A 27,769-nucleotide genomic window follows, 5' to 3' on the forward strand; every position below is an offset into this window, starting at 1 on the left:
TTTTAAAGATTTATTTATTTATTTATTTATTATATATACAATATTCTGCCTGCATGTATCCCTGTGGGACAGAAGAGGGCATCAGATCTCATTACAGATGGTTATGAGCCACCATGTGGTTGTTGGGAATTGAACTCAGGACCTCTGGAAGAGCAGTCAGTGTTCTTATCCTCTGAGCCATCTCTCCAGCACCTATTTTTAAATTTAGAGATATGAACTTGGCTTTTCACTCACTTCCAGAACCTTTTAAGTTTCTTCAGCTTCTTAGAACGATGCTAATGCCGTTCTGTCAAGAGAGGCAGTTTTTCTGTTAGGTATCTTCACTGCCGGATCAGTCAGGGTTCTCCACAGGGACAGCAATGATAGATGAGTCCATATTACAAGGGAATTTATTAGTTTGCCTTACAAAAGGGCCGGGTAGGTCAACAAGGACGGTCTGTATGCTGGAAAGGCTGAGAGCCCCTTAGTTGCTCAGTAAATGAGTCTCGTGAGCCTGGTGCCTCAACTGTCTTAATCTGGTCCCAAAGGATGGAGATTCTAGAGAGCCACTGGTCTTCAGCCCATGTTTGGATGCTGAGTCTGGGTTCTGATGTCAGCCAAGGTTGGCAGCCACAGTACGGAACTGATTCCTCAGAGCTTTCTATCAGGATGATGAGTCAAAAAAGCTTCAATTGTTTTGTCTTTCTCTGTTTCCGGTCTTTGTTGACTGGGGACAATCCTCCATGATCCAGACAGAAGTTCCTGGACTTGGCCACAGTTTGGAAGTGCTCTGGGAAATGGGGTCTGTTGTCCTTCTTCAAGGTTATCCTGCCCCCAAGTCCTGAAAATAACTAGTAATAGATGGAGTAAAAGGTACAGGGGCAGCAGAAAGGAGAAAGTGTGACGAACGGGCACACTAAGCTCCCACAAAATCAGGCTTATTGAAGAATCTCTTTAAAAAGGGATTTAGTGTATGTCTGTGTGTGTGTGTGTCTCTCTCTCTCTGTGTGTACGTGTGTCTATGTGTGTCTGTGTGCCTGTGTAAGTAAACATATACAAGGGTGCCAGAAGGGCCAGAAGAGGGTGTTGGATCTCTAGAAGTGCATTTACAGACAGTTAGGTACTGGGAACTGACTGCTCATCCTCTGGAAAACAAGTGTTCTTAACACCGAGCCATCTCTCCAGTTCCCACTTAAGGTTTTTCAAACACATCCTTCCTTTCTGAGGAGAGAAAAGTCTTCTACCATACACATAGGCACTCTATATCAACCATGTTTAAAAAGATAGTCACAGGATGGAGCCCTGGTCCTACACTCCATGATTCAATCTAGTCTAAGAAGCCCTGCCCATGCCTGCACCTTCCCAATCCCCAGGCTTGGGACAGGATACACATCCTGTACCCGACCTACACACTCTGTTAGCTATTTTGCCCTAATAAACCCTTTGTCACATTTACATTTCAGACCAGCACAGCCCAAGCCCAGTGAGCTCATTGTCCTAATCCCAAGGCTCCTGTGCATACCTCAATCCTCAGGTGGAGTCCAGGCCTCACGCACAGTGCTTGGGTCTACTTTGAGAAGCTGTGCCTGACAAAGATTCAAGTTTGCGCCAGGATACATATCCTGTGTGACAACCCAGCCTGCTGTGTCCACAACGGAACACAACTAACCAAAAAGTCCTCATGCCCAGGTCTCATTTTAAAAATACAGCAGGTTGGGTCAGGATACATATCCTGTGTCTCATTTCAAAAATACAGCTGCATGAAAGGTCAAAATAATACGAACCCACAAACAATCAGTCCTATAAAAAGTTCCTCCAATGAAAATTACCTAGGTGAATTGGAGGATGCAAATATTAAAAGAACAGCCATAAGCTTCATCAAAGACTTTAAGGAGTTTAAAAAAAAAAAAAAAACACAAACAACTCAATGAACCTACAAAGAATGAATTCAAAGAACGCCCGAGTGGTGCTCAAGAAAACACAGCCATAAGGTTGGATGAAATGACCAAAGAGATAGGAACATTGGAGAGAACTCAAGTTGAAATGAAGGTAGAACTAAAAAAATTCAATAACCCAATTAGAAACTCAGGAGAGTGGATCAAATAAAAAACAGAATATCAGGTCTCAAAGGTAAAGTAGGGAAATGAGACCACACAACAAAAAGTATGAAAAAAAAAATGCAGAAGAGAACATTCAGGAAATGTGGGGCAATGTGAAAGGAAAACAACAACGTTTCAATTACAGCCATAGAAGAGCAAGAAGAATCCAAGGACAATGGCATAGACCAGATCTTCCCCAAATTTAGGAATGAAATGCCCACACAGATACAGGAAACACACAGAGCATCCAGTAGACAAAAAACATAAAAGAAACTCCCCAAGGCATATCATAGTTAAAATACTAAGTATACAGAACAAAGAAAGTATATTGAAAACTGCAAGAGGAAACAAACAAACAAACAAAAAACAAAAAACAAAAAAACCCCAGCAAGCCATATGTAAAGAAAAACCCATCAAAATAGCTGATTTCTTAATAAAAACTCTGAAAGTCAGAAGAGACTGTAGCAATGCACTCCAAGTCCAAAAAGACCATGCCTGTCAACTTAGGCTACTGTAACCACCAAAAAATATTTGCCATAGTTGAAGGAGAAAGAAAAAACTTTCCATGCTACAAAGAAGCTAAAAAAAATTCATGTACAAAGCCGGTCGGTGGTGGTACACACCTTTAATCCTAGCATTCGGGAGGCAGAGGCAGGTGAATCTCTGTGAGTTCAAGGCCAGCCTGGGCTCCAAAGGTACAGAGAAACCCTGTCTCGAAAAACAAAAACAAAACTAACAAACAAAAACAAAAAAACATTCATGTACACCAAAACAACCCCATGGAGAAAATTGGAATGAAGAGAGGAATAAGCAGAGCCAACATTCCTAGAAAGAAACAAATGAAACTTAATTTACTGAAGCAGCATGTCAGAGTAAATATCAGAGCTTAAGGCTTATTAAAAGGTATTAGTTGATTGAGTCACATATTCAAAAAGACGTTCAAAGCAATATTGAAGGAGTTTCTGAGAGACTTGCCATCATTCTCAAGATGATTTTTTTTTTATTTTCTGTAATCAAAAGCTATGATGATACCAAAATGAATTCATAGGTCACAAAAATTCCGATCACAAAAAGAGAGTAAGCATATGTTGTATCTTTAAAAACCCATCTCTAAGTCAAGTCTGATCATGCAGGCAATAATATCAGCTATTTGAGAGGTCGAGCCAGGATGAACGTCATCCACTAGGATGACAGGGTGAATTCAAGGCTACCCTGGGAAATTTAGTAAGGCTTGTTGCATAAATAAGATGTAAAAAGACAGCTGAAGACATGTTCGGTTGTAGGGTGCCTTCCTAGAATGAACAAGGCCATGGGCTCCATCCTGAGCATCCCCCACTGCCCTGCAAAATTCCAATTGTTCAAAACTATTTGCAATGTATCTCATTCTTACTAAAATTTAACCCTAATATACCAAGTATCAGTTATCAGAACCTACTATGAAAATAATAATATATTTCTCTCTTTTCAAATCTAGTTAATTCTTATTGAAACTTTGGCGTGGGAGGTCCTTCTGTCTATATGTTGCTTTTATTAGTTAATGAATAAAGACACTGCCTTGGACCTATAGCAGGGCATAACTTAGGTAGGCAGGGAAAGCTAGGCTGAATGCTGGGAGGAGGAAGGGTGGAGTCGGAGAGATGCCATGGAGCCACCAGAGGTAGACGTGCTAAAACTTTGCTGATAGGCCATGACCTTATGGTGATATTGAGATTAATAGAAATTGGTTAAATTAATATAAGAGTTAGCCAATAAGAAGCTAGAGCTAATGGGCCAAGCAGTGATTTAATTAATACAGTTTATATGTGATTATTTTGGGTCTAAGCTAGCCAGGCAGCCCCTCCTTGCTACAAAACTTATTTACTCCCTGACTTGAGTGTCAAACTGAAATTGTGTCTTAACTGGTCTTTTTGCTAAAAGAAGCAGGGTCCATAAATATTTTTTCCACTGTGACAGGGTTCAATCATATCTGCTAGCTTCACTTTGTTAAATTCCCAGGTGCTGTGCATGAGCCACATCACTTCAATCTGACGGCAAGACACACAGATGGGTTGGCTGCCACCCCCATGACACACACAATGAAATACTTGTCACTTGTCATCCCACTTATTTGCCTTTTAGGGTCACTGGCATTCCTAGTCTTCCCCATTAAGGCTGTGAATAAAATATCACGATCAACAATTATCAAGAAATGCCACTAATGGGAATTATCTACTTGGAATAATCTTCTGCCCACATTTGAATTGCAAATTAAATGTTGGTTGATAACTTGGATTGAAATAATTTTCAAAATGAGATTCTTCACCATTACTCACATTTCATTAATAGAAAGCTTTCTATTCTTACAATTCAAATGAGACATAATATGCATAAATGATCATGTTTATAAGATAATTGTCGTTATCATTTCAGAGTCTACATGTTGTTTGGTAGAACGACAAACACCAAGTGGGCTGTGATGGACACTGGGGATGCTGTTTTGCTCATTGCCAGCCTCATGGAGAGCCTCATAAGCCTCAGTGTCTTGACCCTGGCAATAAGAGCCCAAGACTAATTTTACCTTCACCTAAGTGAGCTGTGAGCTGCAAGGACCCAGTGGGAGACCACAAATGGCCTCTCTAGGGATCACAGCTGATTTCTATAATTTTCTAATAGAAATATAGAGCTGAGGCCATCTTAAGATTAACTATATAACCCAAATAAAAAAAAAATCAAACCATTTCTGACCCCTTCCGCATTGTAAAGGGCTGAGTGGAAACAGATGCTTAAGATCCTGGAGGCATCTTCTTCTGAGAATGGTGAAGGGTTTGGCACCTGCAGGAGCCTAGGCTAAAAATGTGCATGTGGCCATTTCAGGGTGCAATACTTGGCACATGTGCTATGTGCGGAAGACAACGAGCATCGGCTAGTTTTTGAAAAATCGGCGTCTTTCAGAAAGAGCTGTGTGTTCACACAAATGTGAAAATATACTTCAGGGTATAATCTGCTGGGGAAATGCTGGGACCTTCTCTGGTATCCAGTAAGGACCATTTTTGATATTGAGATTTTTTTGTAAAAGCAAAATGAAAAATATTCCCCATTTCATCAATTCTAGTCCAGAACACTTTCCAATTTTGAGTGGGTTTGGCTTTTTTTTTTTTTTAAATAAAGAAAACTCTGTTCAATTTAGAGATTATGTCCCAAAAGAGGATTTGGAGAGAGGGAATTTATCATTCTTTTTCCCAAGTGAATGTTCCCAGAACTCTTAACTATTGTTGCTATAGACATTCATACCAACAGAAGCTTGAGTAGAAACACGAGAATCAACCTCCACATAGACAATGCTGTCTGGTCCTCCATGAAAACCACTCGTAGGGCAGAATGGGAGGACAACTCCATTCCTACTTGAGTCTGAGAGGCACCTAAAGTGTTCAGAGGGTGTCAAGTATAACACATATTCTAGTTATGTGATGGATATACATTGGGTAAGGATGTTGTAATTTCAGCAAGAAAAACAATACTATATTTGATATGTTAAAACTTTTTCCTTCCTCCCAGATGTCAGATAAATATGGGTGAAGGGCAGTTAGGGAGCTGTGACTGGTTGCCAAAACCTTCCTTGCTTCCAGGTCTGAAGGATAGCTAGACCCCTGCGGTGTCTCACTCTGCTTCCCATGAGGCCCATGTGTTTCCTTAGTCTCGTGGTTTATGTTCACCCTTTTCTAGAAGCCCTGAAAAATGATAGCACAGTCACACCTTTTCCTAACCACAGCCTGAATTTCTGAAAGGAAACTCAATCACTCCATTAAATTGTTTTTAATAAGAAAATAGAAAAGTCCCAGATCAGAAGTTATAAACAATATGAAAGACAAGGAAACCAAAGCATGTGCTGTATTTGATTAATTAGGAAAAAATAGAATTCACATTTAAATGACATATAATTCAATTACATAATAAACATGTAAGCATTTAATATAAAACTAAATAATTCAAATTCCCTCATCCCGTACTCCTTTCTCAACCCAAATGCCAGTCCCACCTGGGACAAAGGGAGAGTCACCAACCTGCCTGTGGGAAGCCGCTCCTTCTAAGAAAGACTAAGCGGTGGCTTCTCACTCTCCTACCAGGCTCTTTGTAAAAATAAAATCTGTATTTCACGAACGCAAGCAGTAGACTGTGGCGTGGCATCACTGTCTGTTTGAGACAGACTGGATGGGACAGTTTCAGAGGACCCTGAGTTCCCATCACCACTGTGGCTGGTCAGAGCTGTATACCTTTGTCAGATTCAACAGTCTGCCCCATCTGTGAAACTAGTGATGTCTTTATTGGTATCACAACTATAGGCTCATTATAAAACCACACAAAGTTGCAACATTGTGCAGGAAAGATTGGTTCCTTAAGAAAATAATTTAATTGCTTGTAGCACTCTCCGGACTCATTTTAGCTGTTGCACAGGTATCTCCTTGCCATACTCTGGCTGTCCATGAACCCAGGGTCCAAAGAGGCCACCTTGGCGGCAATGAAGGAGTGGATACAGTGGAGGACGGCCGTCAAGTCCTGGAACTCCAGCTCCTGAGGGGAAATGAAATGGGACTGTGGTCACTGGGAAGATGCACTGTGGCAACATTTTAGCAAACTCAGCTCTTTGTGTATTCCAAGGCTCTTTCTCTAAATAAGCACAAGTACACATTGAAACGGGTAAAATTAAGGCAGCATAGCAGGATCCACACAGATTTAAAAAGATCGATACACTGTCATTTGCACTGATATTCTGACAATGCAGGATATGTTTCCTTGATCTCCATACAGGGTGACATGCAATCCCTCTATTTGAATTCTTCCTTAGTTGTGCTGTCTTAGGTAGACCTGAAGATCAGAGTTATGATTTCTGTCTTCACCACAAGCTAGAAATGCCAGGGCTAACAGTGACATTTGGATGAGGGTTTCATGGAGGTGGAGCTGGCTGTTTGCTTACCCTGGTTGCATGTGTGCACGCTTCCATGTGCGATTTGTAATGGCTTATTTTTGGAATGACAACTAGAGCCCTGTTGTGTGAGTAGCACACATAGGGAGAGACCTTGGTTCCTCTTCACTCAGTTGTCATGCCAACAAAAGAAAGAAATGATACTCAAGACCAGGGTTCTTTAGGAGATTGTGGACATCACCACCATAGAGCATATGAAAAATAACTTAAATTCCTAGGTCTTACTTCTACACCTTAAAGCTTTCAAATACCAATGGAGATCAGAGGACAAGTTTATGGAGCCAACTCCCTCCTTCTAGCATGGTATCCGGGATCAAATGCAAGTCTCCAGCCTTGGAGCCATCTGCTAGTCTCTGGGATTATTCCTTTCCTTACATACTTCCCCAAATGAAGTCCTCAGCCCAAACCAGCAAAGTTGGCAATGAGTTTTCAAGGTCAGCGTAAATCGAACAATCTTCAAGTGTCATGATGTTATTGGGAAAACTAATCTTAGTATCTTGGAATACAAATACATCCCAACCTGCTATCCATCCAACAGGCAGAGGAAACATTCTGAATGCATCTTCGGTGCTTTTTAATCTCTTCTGTATTGGTCCAATATGGTGAAGAACAGCACAACGCCCTTAAGGTGACTTCATCTACTGATACTCTATTTATTCAGTTTCAGCAAAATTCTATCATAGTCTAAACTGCCGAGACAACACCATGGATGAAGCTTCATCATTTTCAGGAGGACAGCCCACTCAGGCTTGTCAGTCCCCCAGTTGTGCTCCTTGAAGTCTGACCAGGCAGGACCTCTGGGATGGGAAGTCAGTCCCCCTCCCTACAGGAGGGATGGACGCTCTCCACAGGTGGTGAAGAACCTCCCCTGCCACTGAACCCCTGTGGGTTTTACTCGGGCACTTCTCTCCGTAAGACAAGGATTTCCATATGGGGAAACTATCCTCTACCTTCCTTTACAGAAGACTGCACCCAAAGGCCTCTCTTGTTATCTTTTCCATTCCTTTTAGAAACTGTTCCTGTACTGGGTCTTAGGACCCTGAAGCAATCAGAGAACAATGGGAGGGTGATGCAGAATGGGGAGAGGAGATTTCACTTGGAAATAACCAAGAAGTTGGGCTGCTGGTCCATGGAGAGAGTGAGCCAGCTGGAAAATTAATCCCATGATGTCATAGCTGGCCAGAGAGAGAAAGGACATGGGGATGGGGTCCCTTGAACTTGAAAGCTGTCCTCCACTCCTTATGCCTGTGACCAAAGGGTTTTCTTTTCTGTCTGCTAATGTAAGAGCCTGCTTTGCATGCAGGTGAAGCTTAACCTTGATTTTACCTGCACGAAAGAATGTGTTACTGATCCCCCCCTCTCTCTCTGAGTAATTGACAAGATATTCTAGATGCTCAGGGTTCCCTTTATATTGCTAAAGGTGTTTCATTGTGAAGCCCTGTACTTGCTGCACGGTGCCGCCCTTCTGGGTATTGCAGGATCCATGAGTTACCAAGCTCCTTTGCCCGATGTCAACCATGCAGGATCCACTTGTTCCCCACACATCATGAGACGGTGGTCAGGATTTTTTTATTTGTTATGATTTTTCACCAGAAGAGAGAAAGACCAAGTAATAGTCTAGAGCAAACACAAGATTCTTGCAAGCTTAGCAAAACTCAACTTCAGTCTGTGCCTGCCTCCCGGTAGTCATCACCTTCTCAAGGGGACAGGGAGAAGGACAGAGCCACAAAGCCCACAGCATGTGTGTGCCTAAGCAGCTGGGCTTTATGTATGGGAGCTGAAAATTGCTTTACAAATTCCTACAATTTACTCAATAACAGCACGGCACACTGGAAGCAGCAGCCAGATGGCCATTGGCATTGAGACACAGATCCCAAAGCAGATTTGGTATTTTTCTGGCATGGTAAATTGAAGCCACATCAAAAGATTTTGAGAAGGCTATCACAAGAGAACGGCTCCATGTGAAATCTCAGTCAAGAGCATTCCTATCCAGGAATCAAGTGTAAGCTTCTGGAGTGGGAGTCAGTGTTGATCCAAATACAGAATCCGAACATTTCACAGAACACCCTTGGTTCAGCCAAGGGCCAATCATGATACCCGCGGCTCTGCTTAGATCATAAGCAGATGCTGCCAGCAGGGCCATCCCGAATTGCACCTTTGTAAGTGTTGTTAGTCAAAGCCACGTTTGGCTTCTGTTGAATATGACATCAGGGTGATCCCTGTGCTACTATTTCTGCGACTGCCTCTCCCTGCTGGCCCTCAAACTGTGTCACAGGTAGTGGCAGGCTGCCACCTTCTACCTGCTGAGGAAGAGAATCTGTACACTTGAATAGGAAGTCAGAGAGCAGGGACATAGCAACCTCCTCCAATTTGTCTGACATGCCTAAAATTATACAGATAACTATAAATAAATTATAATTGTAAAGATAATTCTTTTTTTTAAAAAAAAAACCCAAGTTTAGAGAAAAGCAGGAAAAGCCAGATAATATCTGTAACTGAGGACTATTGCTGCCCTTTCCCACATATCAGCGAGGCTGTCTTCTCCAGGAGTGACATATGTACTTTTCAAACATACTTGACATTTTAAGAATTGGGGCCTCCAGATGACCAATGGCCACCAGTGCAATGGATCCATGAGAAGCCAAGATTCTTGGTGGAATGTGATGTACTATACTGTTTTCAGTAAAGGTACTTCTGCATTTAACCATAGCTCGTCGGAGGAGGAACCGGCTCTTCAGTATTGTTCCGTTTCTGAGGTGCAGAAGGCAAATCTGGAAAGAAGCCCTAACTGATGATTTGTGCCTGCTTACCTGTGCCAGGACAGGCTGGAGCTGAGTTGATGGCTAATATCTCTGACACAGAGATGTCACCTTGGAATTCAGACTCTGGTTCCTCCATTGGCTGGCTGTGTAGGCACGCAGTGGGACACTGTCAGTTGCTCCCAATGTTTCTGACTTTTGTTTCTTGCTCTGGTGACAATAGTCTTACCATGATTGTCTTTAAGTTATAAATGACTTACCACATGGCTAATACATTTTCTGAAAATTTGCTCAATAAATCTGGTGTGATTCTGATTAAATATAGTGCACGGTTGAGCCGTGCAGCCATGAGACTGTATCTTGGAGGTAATATCCCTGTCAGTGAAACTGTGACCCTACACCATCCCCAGCATCCCTGTGTGATTAACTAAGATGACAGAGAACAGAGGACCGTCACTAGAGCAACATCAGTATGACATGGATATTATTTCTTTATCAGCATAATAAAATAATCAGCCTCAAAGCTACAATATAAAGTGAGATAACAGTCAGAGCCTACAATTTTCAGTTTTCAAATGAGAAATGGAGTTTCAAAGCAATCTTCCAAAGTGACAGGGCCAATTAGTTGCAGAAATGTCACTTGTATCAGGGATCCAAGAAGCTGTCCTTGATAGAGTTTTAAGAATTTGGTACTGTAGTGTCAACAGTACAAGCTGTCTGAGAATGGGAGCTACTCTGAGCAATCCTGAATTGCCAGGACTCCTGAGAGTCTCTCAAGGGCAGTTTCAGCTTTACTCAACCTCCTCACACTCTGGCTGTCTCTGTCCTGGGAATAATCTGAGGACTGGGTGTGCTGTTGAAGGGACACTCAGATGTCATCAAATGGGAGGAATAGGGAACAGGGCCAGTAACCCCACAGTAAAGGTGCCGAGAAATGGAGGAGGTGATTTTGATGGTACATTCCCATGCATGTCAATCCTTGAACAAACATTTCTGCATTTGGGCAGGGGTATGGATGGAGGCATTCCAGAAAAAGACAGGAACCAAGGACCAAAAGCCCAAAACAGGAGGTAACTGTGGGTCTGCGTATGGGTAGCATCAGGGAGAAAACATGCTGAGTACGTACTGGATGTCCCTAAGCTCACAGCACAGAACCACAAACACCATTCTAAGGACAACCCTCCAGTAAGCTGTGGATGGAGGGTGTTTAGGAGAGAGACAGAACATGTCTATAGGGCAAGGACACAAGACAGAAGGATCGGAATTCCCTTCAGGAGAGGACAAGTATCCATGAGAAATGATCAGGGCATAAGCTAGATCTAGAAAGGAAGTCAATGTCAGCTTTGAGAGGGCAGATATGCACAGGAATAGGGTTGGTGTTTGTTGGCACAACCCAGCTGAGAGACCCCTAAAAGCACCAGGACTGCATTGAAAGGGGTGTGCTCCAGAGATGGTGAGGTAACCAGTGGAAGATAGATAGATAAATAGATAGATAGATAGATAGAGATATAGATAGATAATAATGATGATGATAGATAGATAGATAGATAGATAGAGATAGTAGATAGATAGATAGATAGATAGATAATGATGATGATGATGATAGATAGATAGATAGATAGATAGATATAGATAGACAATAATGATGATGATGATGATAGATAGATAGACAGTTAGATAGATAGATGATAGATAGATAGATTGATAGATAGATAGATAGATAGATAGAGATAGAGATAGATAATAATGATGAAGATGATAGATAGAGAGAGATAGATGATAGATAGATAATGATGATAGATAGATAGATAGATATAGATAGACAATAATGATGATGATGATAGGTAGACAGATAGATAGATGATAGATGATAGATAGATAGATAGATAGATAGATAGATAGATAGATAGATAGATAGATAGATAGATAGATAGAGATAGACAGACAGACACAGAGACAGAGCCAGAGAGGCAGAGATGCACAGAAGAGACAGAGAGATGGACAGAGACCAGCGGGGGAGGATGGAGCAGGAAGAGAAGAGAAGATCAGCTCAAGGCACAGACTGGAGCTGGAGGGACTAATGGAGAATGTAAGAACAAACCCCTCTCCTCAAATGAGTCTCCTCACTGCATTTGGAATTTACTTGCATCAGCTTGGGTAGACTGTCTGTGGTTTTAGTTTCTGAGTCTTAGGTGCACATGGTTCACTGCAATATAAAAATACTGGAGATTTCTAGAAGTCAACAATTGTTAAGTTTTAAGTTGCCCACTGATCTGTGTGGGTAGATGGAGTCATACACTGTTTCCTCTGTCCTACCCAGGAAGTGAGACATCCCTCTCTCTAGTGTCTACACACTGGCTACACTGCCTGCTGCTAGTCATTTGGGAGCCATCTGTTATCAGATCAACTGTCTGGCACCACAGTGACCCTTATCATTACATAATGGTGACTAGAAAGTACAAGAATGGTGATATTGGCAATTCAGATACGGCAATAAGAATTCATAAAGTGCTTCCCTTAAACAAAATAAATTTAAATTTATCATAAAGTTGTATAGGAATACTTGTATGGCATACACAGGAGGAAAGACAGATACAAAGATTGCAGATTTAAATTAGTTACTTCTCATCACTTTCACAGGTATCTTCCAGAAGGAACTTAAAGGAGGGGATTTTACTTTGGTTCTAGATTTCAGGAGATTGCAGTCCATAGTATTAGGCCCCAGGAGGAAGCTGCTCATAGTGGCAGGAGTGTGTGGAGCTGTGGCGGCTCCTCAGATCTTGAAAGATCAGAAAACAGAGATCTCAGCCAGAACCAGAAGCAGTTATATAACCTTCAAGTCCTACTCCAAGCAACTCAGGTCTGCTAACTAGACTCTGTACTGAAGTCCTATACAACCTCTAAAAACAGCACCACCTGTTGGGGCCCAAGGGATCCAACACCTGTGGGGGACATTTCAGACTCAACTCAAACAGGTACCTATTTGTGGCTTCTGGGAGCCAGTGGGTAGGGGATATTTTAAAACATGACTCCTGGAAATAGCCTGTCATCTCTTCTCCCAAGCTCATATTTGTCCTCATTGGTGTTCTATTGCTTGAGATGACATTATGGCCATGAGATATCTTAGAAAAGAAGGTATTTAATTAGAGGCTCTCTTACAGTTTCAAAGGCTTAGTCCATTATCATCATGGCAGGGAACATAGGAGCATGCATGCATGGTGCTGGAGAAATAGTTGAGAGTTTAACATCCTGATCCACAGGTAGAAAGAGACTGGGCCTGGCATGGATTTTTGAAACCTCAAAACTCAATGCTTCCTTCAACAAGGCCATATTTACTCTAACAAGGTCACGCTGCTTAATCCTCTAATCCTTTCAAGTAGTTCAGTCCTTGGTGACTAAGCACTCACATATACGGGCATAGATTCAAACTATCACAAATATTTTAAAGCCAAGTGTTCATTTGTCAGGAATCCTAACATCTGGTTTTAAAATATTTGCTGTCACCTTCAATGTTGGCTCCGTAATCTATCTCTTCCAGACTTTCCCTGGTCACATCCTTTTCTAAAAGGATGTTTATTTTTAATAATGTGTATGGTTGTATGTTTATACTGGGGTATGTACATGTGACTACAGATACCTTTGGTGGCCCAAACAGGGAAACAGATTCCCTAGAGTTGAGTTATAGGCATTGCAAGCTACGGGGCATGGGTCCTGTAACCTTGGGTCCTCTACAAGAGCAGTTTGTGTTTTTAACCACCAAGCCATCTCTTCATCACCTCTGGCTTACATTCTTAATCTTTCTCCTTTAACTAATAACAGAATTACAAATTAATGTATTTTATTGACCATGGCAGGATGTTAAGCAATCAAACAAACTGACTTATACCAATGACCCTGGCTCCATCACTTTTGCTGTTTCCACACATTTTAAGATGAATGACAACTGTTGGCAAGGCTGTTTTTAACTAATTCAGTTTTTGCAGTTCGCAGGGGATCCAGAATAACTCAGACACATACTGAGAGTGCGAAAGCCAGGGATGAAGAGTGCCCGCAGTTTCACAATTTTTTTTCTGTGCTGGTAAATATTTTATTTGGAAATTTCCAAGTTCTGACGAAGATAAATAACTCTTGCCCATTTTATTCGACCTAGGTCAATATCTTGAAGGACAGTATAGAACTTCTCTCATTTTTAATTTAATGTTGAAGGGTAAAATATTGATAAAGATGCACTGGAAAGATACCTTCGGGTTATTGGGAAGTTCAAATAGTTTGCAAATGCAAGAAATCGGCACTTGCTCACGCCCCAGTATGTCCTTTGCCCCTGGTACATCATTAACCTCTGTAAGGCTGCCCGGTACAGCCCCCATCTTTCTTTCCTGTTCTAGTGAGGACAGCAGGGTGATAACCTCCATCATCCCCCCCCTTTTCTTGGGAGGGAGGCATACTAGCACATATGCGTCTGTTTCTCCTTTAAAAACATCATGCTCAGATTGACTTCATTCACCACTAACACAGATGATGCTTCTCTGAACCCAAATCTTCAGCCTTCACTCATCTCCAGGGCCAGCGATCAATGAGAGCACACTGGCATTCCAAAACAGGGATGGAAATTGGGTCCAGCTGTCTCTGCCTGCCTGTTCAATCTGTTATTTAATAAACTATAATTAGAAGCAAAATGGTTAATAAAGTGGACGTGGAGTAGAAGGTATAATCTAGGCGGTCTCCTTGGATACAGATAAAGTGAGTCTACAGCACGTGCCTGCAGGTGCAGTGAGGCTAGCCATGCTTCTGGGTGTCCAACACACACATGTGTTGTTTGTCCATGGGGACAGGGTGCTCTTCGTATGTGGAGATCAATCCTTTGATAAAGTTCCCAGGAACTCAATTAGCTTTCTAGATAGCGCCTATTTCTAGGTGGAGCCTCATCTCTGTGATATTTCAGCTTACACTCACTTCCAGTGTTGGGGGTTCTCTCTGCCTCTCCCCAAAATGGACTGGTACACAGAGAATGGTATCTGTCCTATAGAAGGGACCCTGAACACAAGAACATGACTAAGGGAACTCTCCGAGCTTTCTGATAATCTAGCTGGGTAGCTTTTCCTTGTCACTAGTAAAATCTTTAAATTTTGATTAACAATTAAATTTTAAACAGACAGCATGATTTATTATTACCTCCAAAAAGCTCATAGCTCATTTTTGATTTTTAAAAAAGAATCATTTCCAAAGGATGGGGTGTGTTAGCCCTGAAGCACACAGATTGTGTGTCGTACTGAGTTTAACTGATGGTGATGGTTACGAGCGCACCCCATGCTTGCCCACAGCATGGGTTTCTGCCTTGGGAAACGATGTCCATGTCAAGAATCGGGCGTGTGTGTGTGTGTGTGTGTGTGTGTGTGTGTGTGTGTGTGTTCAAGGGCTCTGGACCTTGGCTCCAGGCCTGATTTTCAGCAGGATGTCAACTAGCTCTGAGTGACCAAAAAGAAGCCTTGTAGTCTCTAGTGGGCCATCAGTTAGCTTGTTTCTCCATCGTCCTTATCCATCAGGCACGACAATGGGAATCCCACTTGGCCATGCCTTGCTGAGTAGGGAAGACAGGCAGAAGAAAACATAGCGCTCATCTGAGATTCTGTGCTCACCTCCAGTTCATGTCACAACCTCGTCCCCTGTGACAGAAGAACATGTTGGAGATGGTGGGGGGGGTCACACGGATGGGGCTCACATGATGGGATTTTTTTCTTGCTTAAAAACCTTCCACTAAGTAACGGCACAGAGAAGGTGGTATTTATGAGCCAGGAAGCCTCAGTTACCAGAGGCCAGATCTGACTGGACCTAGGACTTGAAGCTCCCAGGACTGTGAACTAAGCAGTCCTCAAATCCAGGTCCATGCTGGCACATACCTGGTGTCCTCTGGTGCCTCACTTTAGAAAAACATCTCAAAACCCTCTCTTCCTAGTGTCTAATTATGCCAAGCTTTTCCTGCTTTGGCCATTTCCCCTTCCTCCTTATAGCTCATGGGCAAAAGATTCATGGATTGCTTTGGGAACAGGCTCCGCAGCTGCTTGCTACCTCGCTGCAGGGGCCACTTGTTCAGTTAGCTTGGGATATGAATATCCATAGTGTGTCCCCCGAAACTCCCATCTGGTGACGTCTTAGATGGGGTAAACTTATCCCGTCACCTCTTCCGGTGTCTTCCTAGTGGAATAAGACTTGCACACTTGCTTAGAGATCACATTTAGCTATGTGTCTTTGTTAATATGATAATTCGAATTCCGTGGACAGACAGGATGCAGTGATTCTAATTCCACAGCAGACAGGGCATACTCAAAACACAACAGAGCTATAGAAAGCCACGTGATATTGTGTGGTGAATGACTAAGCTGTGTGAGCAAGCCAGAGTGAGACCACATGATCAAAGGAGTCTGAGGAACACTGGGGACTGTGTGCTGTACCTGAGGGCCACTGGATCCCAGCGTCTCTACTCTAAGACCATAGAGGTCTCAACTCATCCTGCTGCAGTTGGCACTTCCTGATACCAGCTCATGGACCATGTTCCAACCTGTCTATGGTTCGGTTGGGTCGTCCGCCCCTCTTTGCTCCTTCTGGCTTCCAGGAAGGGTTTTTCAGTGTGACTAACTCAGCAACTGCAGCAACGCATGCCTGGCATTGGGCTCTGCTGGAAGGCAGAATGGCAGTTCTGTCTGCTGTCTGCTGCTCTCAGCTCAGAGTTGCCTCTGCCCGGTCCTCCTCACTGCATCTGACAGGCTTCACTGACTTCCTGATGATACAGGAATCGCTCTTAGACGGTGAAAATTAAGCGCGATTGTTTCTCCCAAAGACAAAATTATTCTTCATTAAGCTGTGCTTTGTTGCAGGGATACAGATGGGGGATATTAAGAGTAAGATGAGCTCACTGGCTGCAGTGGTGAAAGGCTTTCATTTGCATCATGGGAAGTGTTTTCTCCTGAGAAACCTGTAAAACTCTGAGTCTATTTGGCAACCCTCCCTTTCATTTCCTCTCCTCCTTCTCCTCCTCTTCTCTTTTCCTCCCCCAGTCTCTCTCTTCCTTGAGCCAGGGTCTTGTGTATTCCAGGGTGGCCTTGAATTTGTACATAGCCAAGGATGACTTCCAACCCATGATCCTCCTATCTACCTCCCAACCTCTGGGATCACAGGCATGTGCCACCCCGCCCAACAACCGACAGTACTTTCTGTACTAAGTTTCTCTCTCTTTTTTTTTTACTGTTAATATATTAATTTAAAACACATTAAACACAAGTGCAGGGGACCTCATGTTGCAGAAATAACCCATCTAACCTACCCTGAGAAGCTCAGCCTCAGACGCAGAGGAAAGCATAAGAAATTTAAATATAGCCAATGTTCCCCCAAACAAAGCTAGGATGGGGGGGGTCACATCACAGCAGGAACAAGCTGTGGGGTGGGAGCTTTTCTTCCACCACTATCCTGTGCTGTGTTTCCTCATAACCTCCCTGTAAGTCACCTAACTAGTCAGTTGAACAGACCTCCAGGAAAGGAAATATTTCACTTACGAAGGCTTTAGAAGTGGGAGAGACCCCTCAGTTGGCAAAGTGCTATGCAAGCAGGAAGACCTGAATGGAGACACTCAGCAACTGCACAAAGTCAGCATGTCAGCACTGGACAGGGGAAGACAGGTAGATTCTCAGAGCCCACTGCCTGCCAGCCTAGCCAGATTAGTGAGCTAAAGTCCAGAGAGTCCTCGTCTCCAAAATTAAAGCAGAGAAACTGAGAAAGATATCAAGCATTGACCTCTGGCCTTTACACACAGAACATACACATGTATGTACACCCACATGTACATGTGCACACACCTATGTAAACACACATACACAAACTGCGCAAGAGAGAGAATGAATTGAGGCTGTGTTCTAAGTCCAACAATACCTAGAGGTCTAACTTGTTTTCCTGCTTCATAAGCTCTAGCAGATGCAGCTAGGGAAATTATTTCTGAGCTGAGCGGGGCTATGTGAGCATCATCCCCGTGAGTTCTTGTCTGTACCTGCAGAAGCCTCCAAAGCCCAGGAGGTGCCCCTGGCTCTTGCTTCACTTCAGTTAAAGCCTCAGCCTTTTTCTGCCTGTTCCCTGCTTGTGTCCCAAGAGAAGCCCTGGAACCTGAGATCTGTGAAGCATCAGGGCTGGGCTGCAAGTTTGTGCACTTGAGTTTGTTAAGAGGTATCCACACACCTCCCAAACATTTCTATGTGTGTATATTTCTCATTTTTTTTCTTAAAAAAGAGCCTCACAGAATGTTTAAAATTTTAGCATTATTGATCCAGTATTTATTTTTATAACCTCTCTAAACCTTAGATCTTTCTCCTTTATACCCACTAGGATGGAAACCCATATAAGCTAAGGGCCACAGGGAAGTTAGCATTCATTTCAAATCACTACACACCAATTCAAATTCGTCTCACACTGATACACCCACCCCTCTCAACAAGCCAACCCACAGTTGACTGATTGATGGTAAAAGATAGGAAATTACACCTTTAACTCACACTGTCCCTGCTGCTAAGGGGCATCTCAGATACTAGGCAAGCATGTGCTGTTCCTTCAGCTTGTGCTCCAGGGAACAACAGTGCCTCAAGCATATTTTGAGCCCAAATCCTCAGGGCCCTGTGACTCCCAGATTGGAGAAATGAGAGTGACAGGACCCATGCGGGGAAGGGCGGCAGGTCCCTCCCAGCCATGGGTGCCCCATCAATGCACAGACCAGGGGGAAGGAGAAATCCTGACTTGAATGTATTGCAAGTCGCTCTCTACACTGCTGCCCCCACTCAGTCATTCCCGCTCGGACCACAGAACTTAGCTCATCATGAAGCAGCAGGATGTTACCTCTCCAGACAGTGCAGTATGCTGACAGTCTCATCTTTCCAACTTCTAACTTCACAAAAGTCTGCAGCCTGTCTGGACCCAGAGCTTCACAGGTTGCTCCACCCCCACAGTTTCACACCCTTACGCTGGCTCAAGGCTCCACAGCTTTCTTCCCAAACTCAAGGCTCCACAATCTGTCTCCCTCAGCTTCTCACCTCAAACCTCCATAGTCCGCCCTCCCCTCAGGGCTCCACAGCCCATCTGTCTACACTCAGAACCTAGAGCCTGCATGTCCCATCTCAGGAACCCACGGCTTCCTACTTCCCTTCAGGGCTGTATATCCTGAAGAGTCCACAGACTACCTAGTAAGTACATATCCCACTGGCCTTGGGCAATTCTATCCATAGAAGCATCAAGCAATTCTGCACAATTTCTCTTCTACTTAGGAAACAATTCTGGGTTTCCCCATTATGGTCTTGACTCTTTTGCTCATAACACCACTCCTTCCCCTCTGTGATGGACTCCAGGAGTTTGGCCCAGTGCCACACTGCAGATCTCTGTATCTGCTTCCACTAGTAACTGGATGGAGGTTCTATGATGACAATATCTGATTACAGGGGAAGGGCAAACCATAATGGGGAGATCCACAGAAATAGCTGACCCGAGCAAGTGGGAGCTCACTGACTCCAGACTAACAGATGGGGACCCTGCATGAGACCAAACTAGGCCCTCTGAATATGGGAGACAGTTGTGAGGCTTGGGCAGTCTGTGGGGCCACTGGCAATGGGACCAGGATTTATCCCTAGTGCTTGAACTGGTGTCTTGGAGAACATTCTCTTTGAAGGGATACCTTGCTCAGCCTAGATATAGGGAAGGAAGGCCTTGGTCAGACTATGTTGACTCCCCATGGGAAGCCTCACCCTTTCTGAGGAGTGGATGGGGGTGGGGTAGGGTGAAGGGTGGGGCAGGTGGAGGGGAGGAAGTGGGAATAAGGATAGCTATGTAAAATGAATAAAGATTGTATTTAAAAATTCTTAATAAAAAAGAGAGAGAGAAAGAAAGGGATAGAGGACTTTTTCTTATATTTGTTTCTATAGGCATCCCACCAGACAATGCAGTTTGCAAAACTCTTCTATTAGATTTTGGCTTCTAGAACATTTTAAAATACCGACTCCTTGCTACTATTTACTAAGCAACGTGTGGGTTTTGATAGAATTGAATACTTTGTGTCATCGGTCACCATTTCAGGACACCAACTCCCAGTGGGAAAATATCAGTCCTAGGTTTGCTGAGTTGACTTCCAGGTTTAGGATGAGCTTGTTTCCTCCCCGTGCCTCTTTACCAGCTGACCCCTCCCTCTGCTTGTCTCTGGGTACAGGATGTGCGCGCTTTACCTTTGTCTCGATCTGCTTGGTGTCCGGATTCTGAAACAGCAGCTTTACTCGCGTCTTCCCATCGTCTGAAGATCCCTTAAGCTGAGAGAACTTGAATCTCCAGAGGACATTCTGCGGAGAAGTGAAACGAGAATGACTCACGCGCAGTCTTACATCCACGGAAGGTCTCATAACGGAAAGCACATATCCGGGGAAATGCCATTTCTTATGACACGTCCGCCTTCCCTGTGTAGAGGCTGACCCCCATGCCCAGCCAGCTCAGGGTCGCACGCTAGCCCTTCTAGTCTGCACCCTGCATTTACCCTCCTTGTCTTCCTGTACCTACCCTGGAAGTTTTTCAAGACCATTGCCTCCTTATTTGCCTGCAGATCTCTAAGTCCACGGAAGGCCTGTCTCTTACCAGTAGGATGCTTGCCACAGTTCAGTCCACACAGAAAGTTTGGATCCCGCCTGCATCACCCCACCGTGGCTACATACTGTCATTTAGTCTCAGGTTCCCGAGATTCAACAGGACAGCGTAGGCAGCAACTCCTTACGTGACAGCTTCAAGCTTCCTTAGCACTTGCTGACATGTTTCAGAGGCAAAATATCACCTCAGCTCTCAGGAGGCCGAGACAGGGGGATAACCACAAGCCTGAGGCGAGTCTGGTTCACATAGTGAGCTCCAAACCAGCAAGCGAGAACCTTCCTCACAAAACAAGAAAATAGGATCCTCACGTCCGAAGCATGGCAATGCCACAAGCACCTCTGTATGGTTGACACTTACATAGTGAGTTAGTTGTCTTTGACTAAGAATCATTTGTTTCAGATTTATCATGCTTTCTCTCATGAACTCGAAATGTAATTTCATTTCATTTATTTTTTTCAAAGAAAACTATTTCTGAAAACCATGAGTGTCATTTCTGCCTAGGGTCTAAGTCAGCTACTTAAATTTCCAAACTCTGAACCCTACTCAATAGGGGATTGAGCCTCCGTATACAGGTCTGGGTGGACAAGCTGGGAACTCAGAGCCCAGACTGGCTGCCGGGAGAGCATGACAATGGCGGTGCTCGCTAGCTTTAGTTAAAGCACCAGGAGATGAATTTGAAAGGGCCTTGAGTTTCCCACTGGAGGCATAAAGGCTGAAGGATCTCAACACTCGGCTCTCCATCATGGAGCTGGAAGGCATCTTTGTGTGGTGCTAGCGACTAAAACACAGGTCTCCAGCTACATGGAACACATTTACTAGATATAAGAGCTTCCGCTTTGACTTCCTCATTCGCAGTTTTGCTGACAGAACCTTCTCACTCATTCAAGAACACTTTAGGCTTTTAAAGCATTGCAGGCAGAACATGGCACCAATACTCTCTTTGGCGTGCCTGGTGGCATCCACAGGCGTTGTGACACTGGAATTCCAATGTCTTGTTTCTAGTAGAGTGATCTCCGTATCTTCCCATCTGCCATTCACTTCCTTCTTCTTTTGAATTTGGTCTCTCTGTGTTTCTACCTCCTCGAGTCTTAACTCAGCCTCCTAGAATTATGGGATTCAGGCTGGGGATCAGGCTGCATAAGTGCTATCACTGCGTAGAGCAAACTGGTATATCGTCGCTGTGACGGAGGAGCATCCACGAGGCAAGGACAGCAGAACTCCACCACTCTGGAATTCTCCAGGTAGTAGCACCAGAAATATTTGCCTCCTTTGATCTTGAGTGGCAGAAAATTCCACAGTGTGGCTTCTTTCAGAGAGGGATGAGAGCCCTGGTGTTGCTGGAAATCTGAGTGACCCAAACCCCAGAGTCCTAGGCCCTGTGCAGCTCATACACATAAAATTATATGCTATAATTTTAATAGAGACAAGGCTGGGTGTTCAAACTGTTCACAATAGCCGGTGAAGACAGACGATCTCCTTGTGGGCTTTGGGTCTCCGGTTGCTCATTATTCCACACAGCATGTATCAGGAATTTGGAGCGAAGAGCAACAGTCTCTGCGTCACTTCCAGCTCCTCTCCTGCTTCAGCGTACCATGGCAGGACCAGAAAATCAGCTAGCATCAAGTCACAGAGCAGAAGAAAGCTATAGTGACTGCTGATCTAATGCCAGCTAGCCCGGAGACATGTCAGGTTTAGGACAAAGGCCATATATCTAGAATGGTGTTCTAGTTTATTCTCATTTTGATGATTTTGAAATGACCTTCTAGAAATAAACAAATATGTGCTAGATTATGGTCTTCACATTTAGTGTCAGGGCAGGAAATATGCTTGGACATGTTGGTGAAGTGGAGACGACACAGTTGGGCCAGCTGTGTATGAGGGGTGACTTTGTGACTGTCCCCTGAAACAACAGCAGTTATCAGGCTCCTAGCGCAGTGTGTGTGTGCGTGTGTGTGTGCAAAAGTGCACACACATGCTGCTGGGGAAGAACCTAAGGCCTTGAGCACACTTCCACTGAGTCACACTTCACCCTCAAACTCTGGTTTATCAGATTTGTGATAAGAAGGGTACTGTCAAGTCATGGATACAGCTGTGGCTTAAAAATGACACAGGAAAGGACTGGTTCAGCAGTGTGAGGGCTTGAAAATTCTCTCTCTCTCTCTCTCTCTCTCTCTCTCTCTCTTTCTCTGTGTGTGGGTGTATATGCATGTGTGTACTTGCATATGTGTATATGCATTGTGTACTTGCGCATGTGTGTACTTGCGCATGTGTACGTGCATGTGTGTACTTGCGCATGTGTATGTGCATGTGTGTACTTGTGCAGGTGGAGGCTAGAGGGTTAACCTCAGTTACTCTTCAGGTGAAGCCCACCTTATTTTTAGAAACAGGCCTGTCATTGGCCTGGAACTCACCAAATAAGTAAGGCTGGTTGGACAAGAAGCCCGAGACTGACCTGTCTTTGCATCCTCTGGCTTCCTTATGTGGGTTCTGGGACTGGATCTCATGCTTGCACTATATTGACTGAGCCATCTCCTAAGCTTCAGTGAATCAAAGCCTTACACACCCAAATCTCAACATGTCCAGTCCCTGAGTCTATTTGGTTTTCTCCAGTGACTTGGACAAAAAGCACAACTATTCATTAATATTTCACATTTGGTCCTTATTTAGATTTATAATCATTCAGTTTGCAGTAATAATTGAAAGCTCCTTACATAGAGCTTACATTGCTGCAGTTCTTTAGGGAATGAAGAATTGTAATTACAGCCAAGAGGGGGTGCTCTGTGGACTCAGGACCTGGTCTACCTATCGCAGTTGTATTGGGGAAATTTTCTCAGTATAGAATTTATTGAAGAGGTGTCCATGAAAATGATGCGAAGAGAGGAAGGGAGTTCACCTTTAAAGAAGGCACAGTCAGGAGGTTGTGCGCCAAGCTCAGGTTCAGACAAGCAAAAAGAATCTTAGCTGAATCTTCAGGAAAACTCGTCAGCTATTGGATGAGGCAGTGACCAGGTGTGAGGCTCACAGGAGAAGCTGGATGAGGCAGTGAGCAGGTGTGAGGCTCACAGGAGAAGCTGGATGAGGCAGTGAGCAGGTGTGAGGCTCACAGTAGTGGTGGGAGTTGTCTCCCAGAAGCAGAGAGTCTTTGAGAACTGAGTTTAGAGAAGGCCCTTTTGGGTCTCCATGGAAAACCACAGGCCAACCCTATCATCACCCAGAACATTCTGGGTAAGGGGTAGCCCATTTTGTCCAGCCCAAGTAGGCAAAAAATGAGTGACATAAATTCTAATGTTTAATGGCCAAAGTTCAATCTAATCTAATCAGAGGTCAACGCCAAGAAAACCTGAGGTTAATGCCTCCACATGCAAAAGTACACACAGTCACCAGTGAATCCAGTTCCCCAGGGCTCATAGCAGTCATGTATAACATTAAGAAACAAATGATAGCATTTAAAAATTTTATAAGGGCAAATGTAAGGAAAAGATGGGAGATTCAATGGCAAGAAATATCTTCAGAGCCACACTTGAGACCTGCGTTGGAAATCAGAGACATTTCCTACGGAAAAGGAGGGAAGGAAGCAGGCCGGGACTCAGATGTGTAGGGAGATAGGTGACGTATGACTTAGTTGATAATGGAACATAATCAATTATAGTTGTCCACAAGTTCTCAACAGCCAAGAGAGCCGAGCACCCACACTAGAATGAAAGTTTGTTCACTGTCGGTTCAGCCCCCACACAGGAACAAGGGGCCATGTAACCACAAGGCTAAACACACTGATTGCAGCCAGTGCAGAGCAGATGAGAACATTCCACAGACCCTTACAGAAACAGGAAGGACGCAGCAAGAGTACTAGCCCCTTCCTTCCAGGTCGCCAGGAGCTAGAATTAACATCAAGACCTTCCCCGGTAGTGTTGCCAAGTCTTGGCTTCACACTGCACAGGGGGTAAACATGGTACTAGCATCTTGTAGTCACAAAAGGCCTCCTGCAGAATCTCATGTGGACTGTGCTGACCCTTGAATTGACAGGAAGACTGGGCGATTAGGAATAAATCAGAGACAGAAGCACAAGTGAACCTCAGTGGGATCTCCGGCAGGCAGCAGGACTGTGCACTGTTTTGCTCTTCTTTGGTAAGGGTTTTGGCTATGATCTATTCCAGGATGTTTGCCAAGTGCAGCAGAGAAGACACAAGGAGACCCCTACAGACTCTGTGGAGGTAGACCATGAACACCTGCCCTGAAGGCAGGAACCAGAAGCTCTCAGATTTGTCGTCTTGAAGCGCCAGAATGTGTGCATCAGAGAGGACATGAAGTGTTCTCCTTCCTCCAGGGTAGATGCTATAACACCCCACTCATCCCAGAAGGACACATGGAGCAAGAGTACCCAGGTCTTGTTTCTTGTTATTAGTAGCAAGTACAGGTCATGTGACTGTGTAGGTCCCATGGTCAACAGAAAGATACATGAAGAGGACCTTGCCAAGGATCGGGAAGTCATTTGCTCACTGACTCTGGGCTAGAAACATAGTTGACCTTTGATGTTGGATGCAGACTTAAAATCCATTCTTGATATTCAATTTTTATGCAACTGCATTTTGTTATTACTGCAATCGCTGTGTGAGTCCGTACTGGGAAACATCATGATCATTTCCCTGGGGGGGAAGAGAAGTGATAATGTTTGTATAAGGTTTTCAGGAGCCAGGATTGTGTAACAGAAGCAGCTTCCATCTCTGTCTCAGGATTTCTCCTCCTCTGCATACAGAGAGCGTGGATATGATAATTCTATATGGTTTTCTCTCCTGTTCAAGGCAGAGGCTGAGCAGCACTGCAGGCCTCCATCATGGATGGACATTCCAGATGTGGCAAAAGAGCCCTTCCAGGTACTGGAAAAAAAAAAAAAAAAAAAAAAAAAAAAAACCAAAAAAAACACAAACAAACAAACAAAAAAAAATCTCCAGACATCTCCATGTGTCCCCTAGAGGGCAGACTTGTCCTGGCTGAAATCTTTGTTCTGGCAGAAGGACAGCAAGGGGAAGACTTCTAGGCAAAGTCACCGTCTGTAAGTACTTATTTGGGTCACCGAAGAAAGTGGCCCAAGAGGCTTAGATATGGTAGCTGGGACATAACTATGAGAAAGGTATTGTTGATTCTTGGGAGCCTTCCATTAGACTGCACATCTTCACGGTGGGATCTGGAACAGGGAAAGGCTGAAGCTGAGCCCACATCATGTATGTGGAAAGCAGGTTACGGTTAGTGATAGCACAGCACACATCATTGTGTGTGGGGATGAGCCCAAGCATGAGGACCCTAAGACCAGAGCAGAGCAGCATCCCCCATGTCAGCTGGCCCATCACCAAACAGAAGCTTTGCACAGCAGGAAACTCCCCAGCAGCCTGGATCTTCCTAAGTATGGCTTGGCAGCCACCGATCTGAAGGGACTCAGCTAGCCTGAGTGGACAATAAAGACATCTCTTCTGCTTTGTTCTGCAAAGGAAGCCACAGGAAGCTGCTCCCGAGGAGCCCCGGGGTCCCTTTGCTTGAGGCCCCTTACTCCTACTCAATCTTCTCACAGACTTCACCCTTCTGCCCTGTGAGTCTGCACACAGTGGGCTGCTAAGCTTTGGTCGTGCTGAGGAAAGCCAGGGAGATCTCTAACCCAAATCTACGCGCAGCCTCTGTTCACACGGACGTTCATCTAGGCGTGCTTTCTTAGGTGTCACTCATTCTTAGTTAGCGAAGCAGATTTTTTTAAATATTACCCGATGAAACATTGGCTCTTCACTCCAGCAAACATTTTCTTATCGCTTACATAACTGGGAGAGCCCTAAGATGACGACGGTAATAACCCAGTGATTTCCACTGCTCACACAGGTGGCTTTAATCAATAAGGCTGGAATCGAGGGCAGCTTTTACATTTGGGAATACATTCTACCGACTCGTGGAGCTTACTCTCAGCAAAGTACTCAGGTTTTAAGGAATGGTTGGGATTCTTTTTACTGTGTTTTAGTGTTGTGGGCTTTTTGCCTCAGAGGGACCAAGAAAACCCATCCTGTGTTTTCCTTTCTCTCTTTCACCTCACGTGTGTGTGTGTGTGTGTGTGTGTGTGTGTGTGTGTGTGTGTGAGAGAGAGAGAGAGAGAGAGAGAGAGAGAGAGAGAGAGAGAGAGAGAGAGAGTGAGTTTGCCAAACACCGTTTTGTTGGAGTTTTCTACCTGGGCTCTAGAGATTGTGAACACCCAGGGACCCCAAACTATCCAGAAGGAAGGCGGGTTATATAGGCAGACCTCTGACTCTGTGCACAGCTGGCAGGAGCCATCTGCTCTCAGATTTCTCTGAGCAAGTGCAACGTGACATGCATAGTACCTGTAGGGGTTCTCTGCATCTTACCTTTGTTTTGCTGTCAAAGCAGGTGAATCCCAGGGCAAAATCCACTGTGAAGCACAGAGTCTCCCCTTGCCAGCTGCACAGATATGTTTTTGACTGGAAAAGAGCATTAATTTTGAGTAAGTGCTCTACAATAGTTCTGTTTAACTACAGGAAGGTAGTTGGCATATTAGCTACTTTAGCCAAAGGACACTGTTTTAAGTTTGAACACACGCATTATGTAGGATAAATGAGAAGGTTTGGGGGTTGCAGGGAACAGCAGAGGCACCTACAGCAGGGAACTCTTTCTTGCTTTTCTGTTTTCAGACAGAAAAAGATGCCTTTGGAGGCATCAATTAAACAAAATCAAATTATTAAAACATTTCAACAGACATCTGTTCTCCAAGGACTTGGTTTTCTGGCTCTCTGACATGTGTGCATGCATCTGTGTGTGTCTGTGCACACACACTCACACAGGGAAGTCAGGAGGAGCTTATCACTCTACACAGGGTTCCCCGGACATCCTCTGCACTGATACTGGTTCTGCCATTTATCTCTTATTATCTTATATTCCTTTCCTAGGAACTATACAAACACCTTGAAAATCACTGAAGTGTGTCGAAGATCCCTGTGGAGACTGTCACTATGTCTTGGCTCTATTTTCTCCTTTACCTCTCCTAAAAAAACAGAGAGCAGGCCCAGGAAGTGAGGACCCTGTCCAACATGACTTGACAACTCTTCCTTTTGCTCAGCCCTCGGTTGGCTTCCTAACATTGTCAGGAGTCTAGAACTATCCACCAAAACTGTGCACGAAGCAGGTGCCCACTGCATGCTATGCAGACTGCTAGTGCTTTGATGCTGGTGGGAATTGCTAGTTCCATCCCTGCCCGCAGGAGCTGTTCCCTTAGCTCACTTTTTCTAACTTGACCCAGACCATAAGATGCTCACATACCTGTTACAAGTCCA

At 44.2% G+C, this 27,769-nt stretch overlaps 1 protein-coding gene across 1 annotated transcript in view; it reads right to left on the reverse strand.

Moving 5' to 3' along the window:
• Nucleotides 1-6,354: 6,354 nt before the first annotated feature.
• The window catches only part of Sntg2 (syntrophin gamma 2), a 225,607-nt gene continuing 204,192 nt past the window's right edge, over nucleotides 6,355-27,769 (reverse strand). Inside the window, exons 15-17 of the mRNA XM_038318977.1 lie at nucleotides 26,828-26,920; nucleotides 20,042-20,152; nucleotides 6,355-6,626 (exon numbers count right to left, since the gene is read on the reverse strand). Coding sequence (XP_038174905.1) covers nucleotides 6,495-6,626; nucleotides 20,042-20,152; nucleotides 26,828-26,920 — 336 coding nt within the window. The 3' untranslated portion in view covers nucleotides 6,355-6,494. The remainder of the gene's footprint in view (nucleotides 6,627-20,041; nucleotides 20,153-26,827; nucleotides 26,921-27,769) is intronic.

This window comes from Arvicola amphibius, chromosome 2 (assembly GCF_903992535.2).
Source record: "Arvicola amphibius chromosome 2, mArvAmp1.2, whole genome shotgun sequence".
Lineage (NCBI taxonomy): Eukaryota > Metazoa > Chordata > Mammalia > Rodentia > Cricetidae > Arvicola > Arvicola amphibius.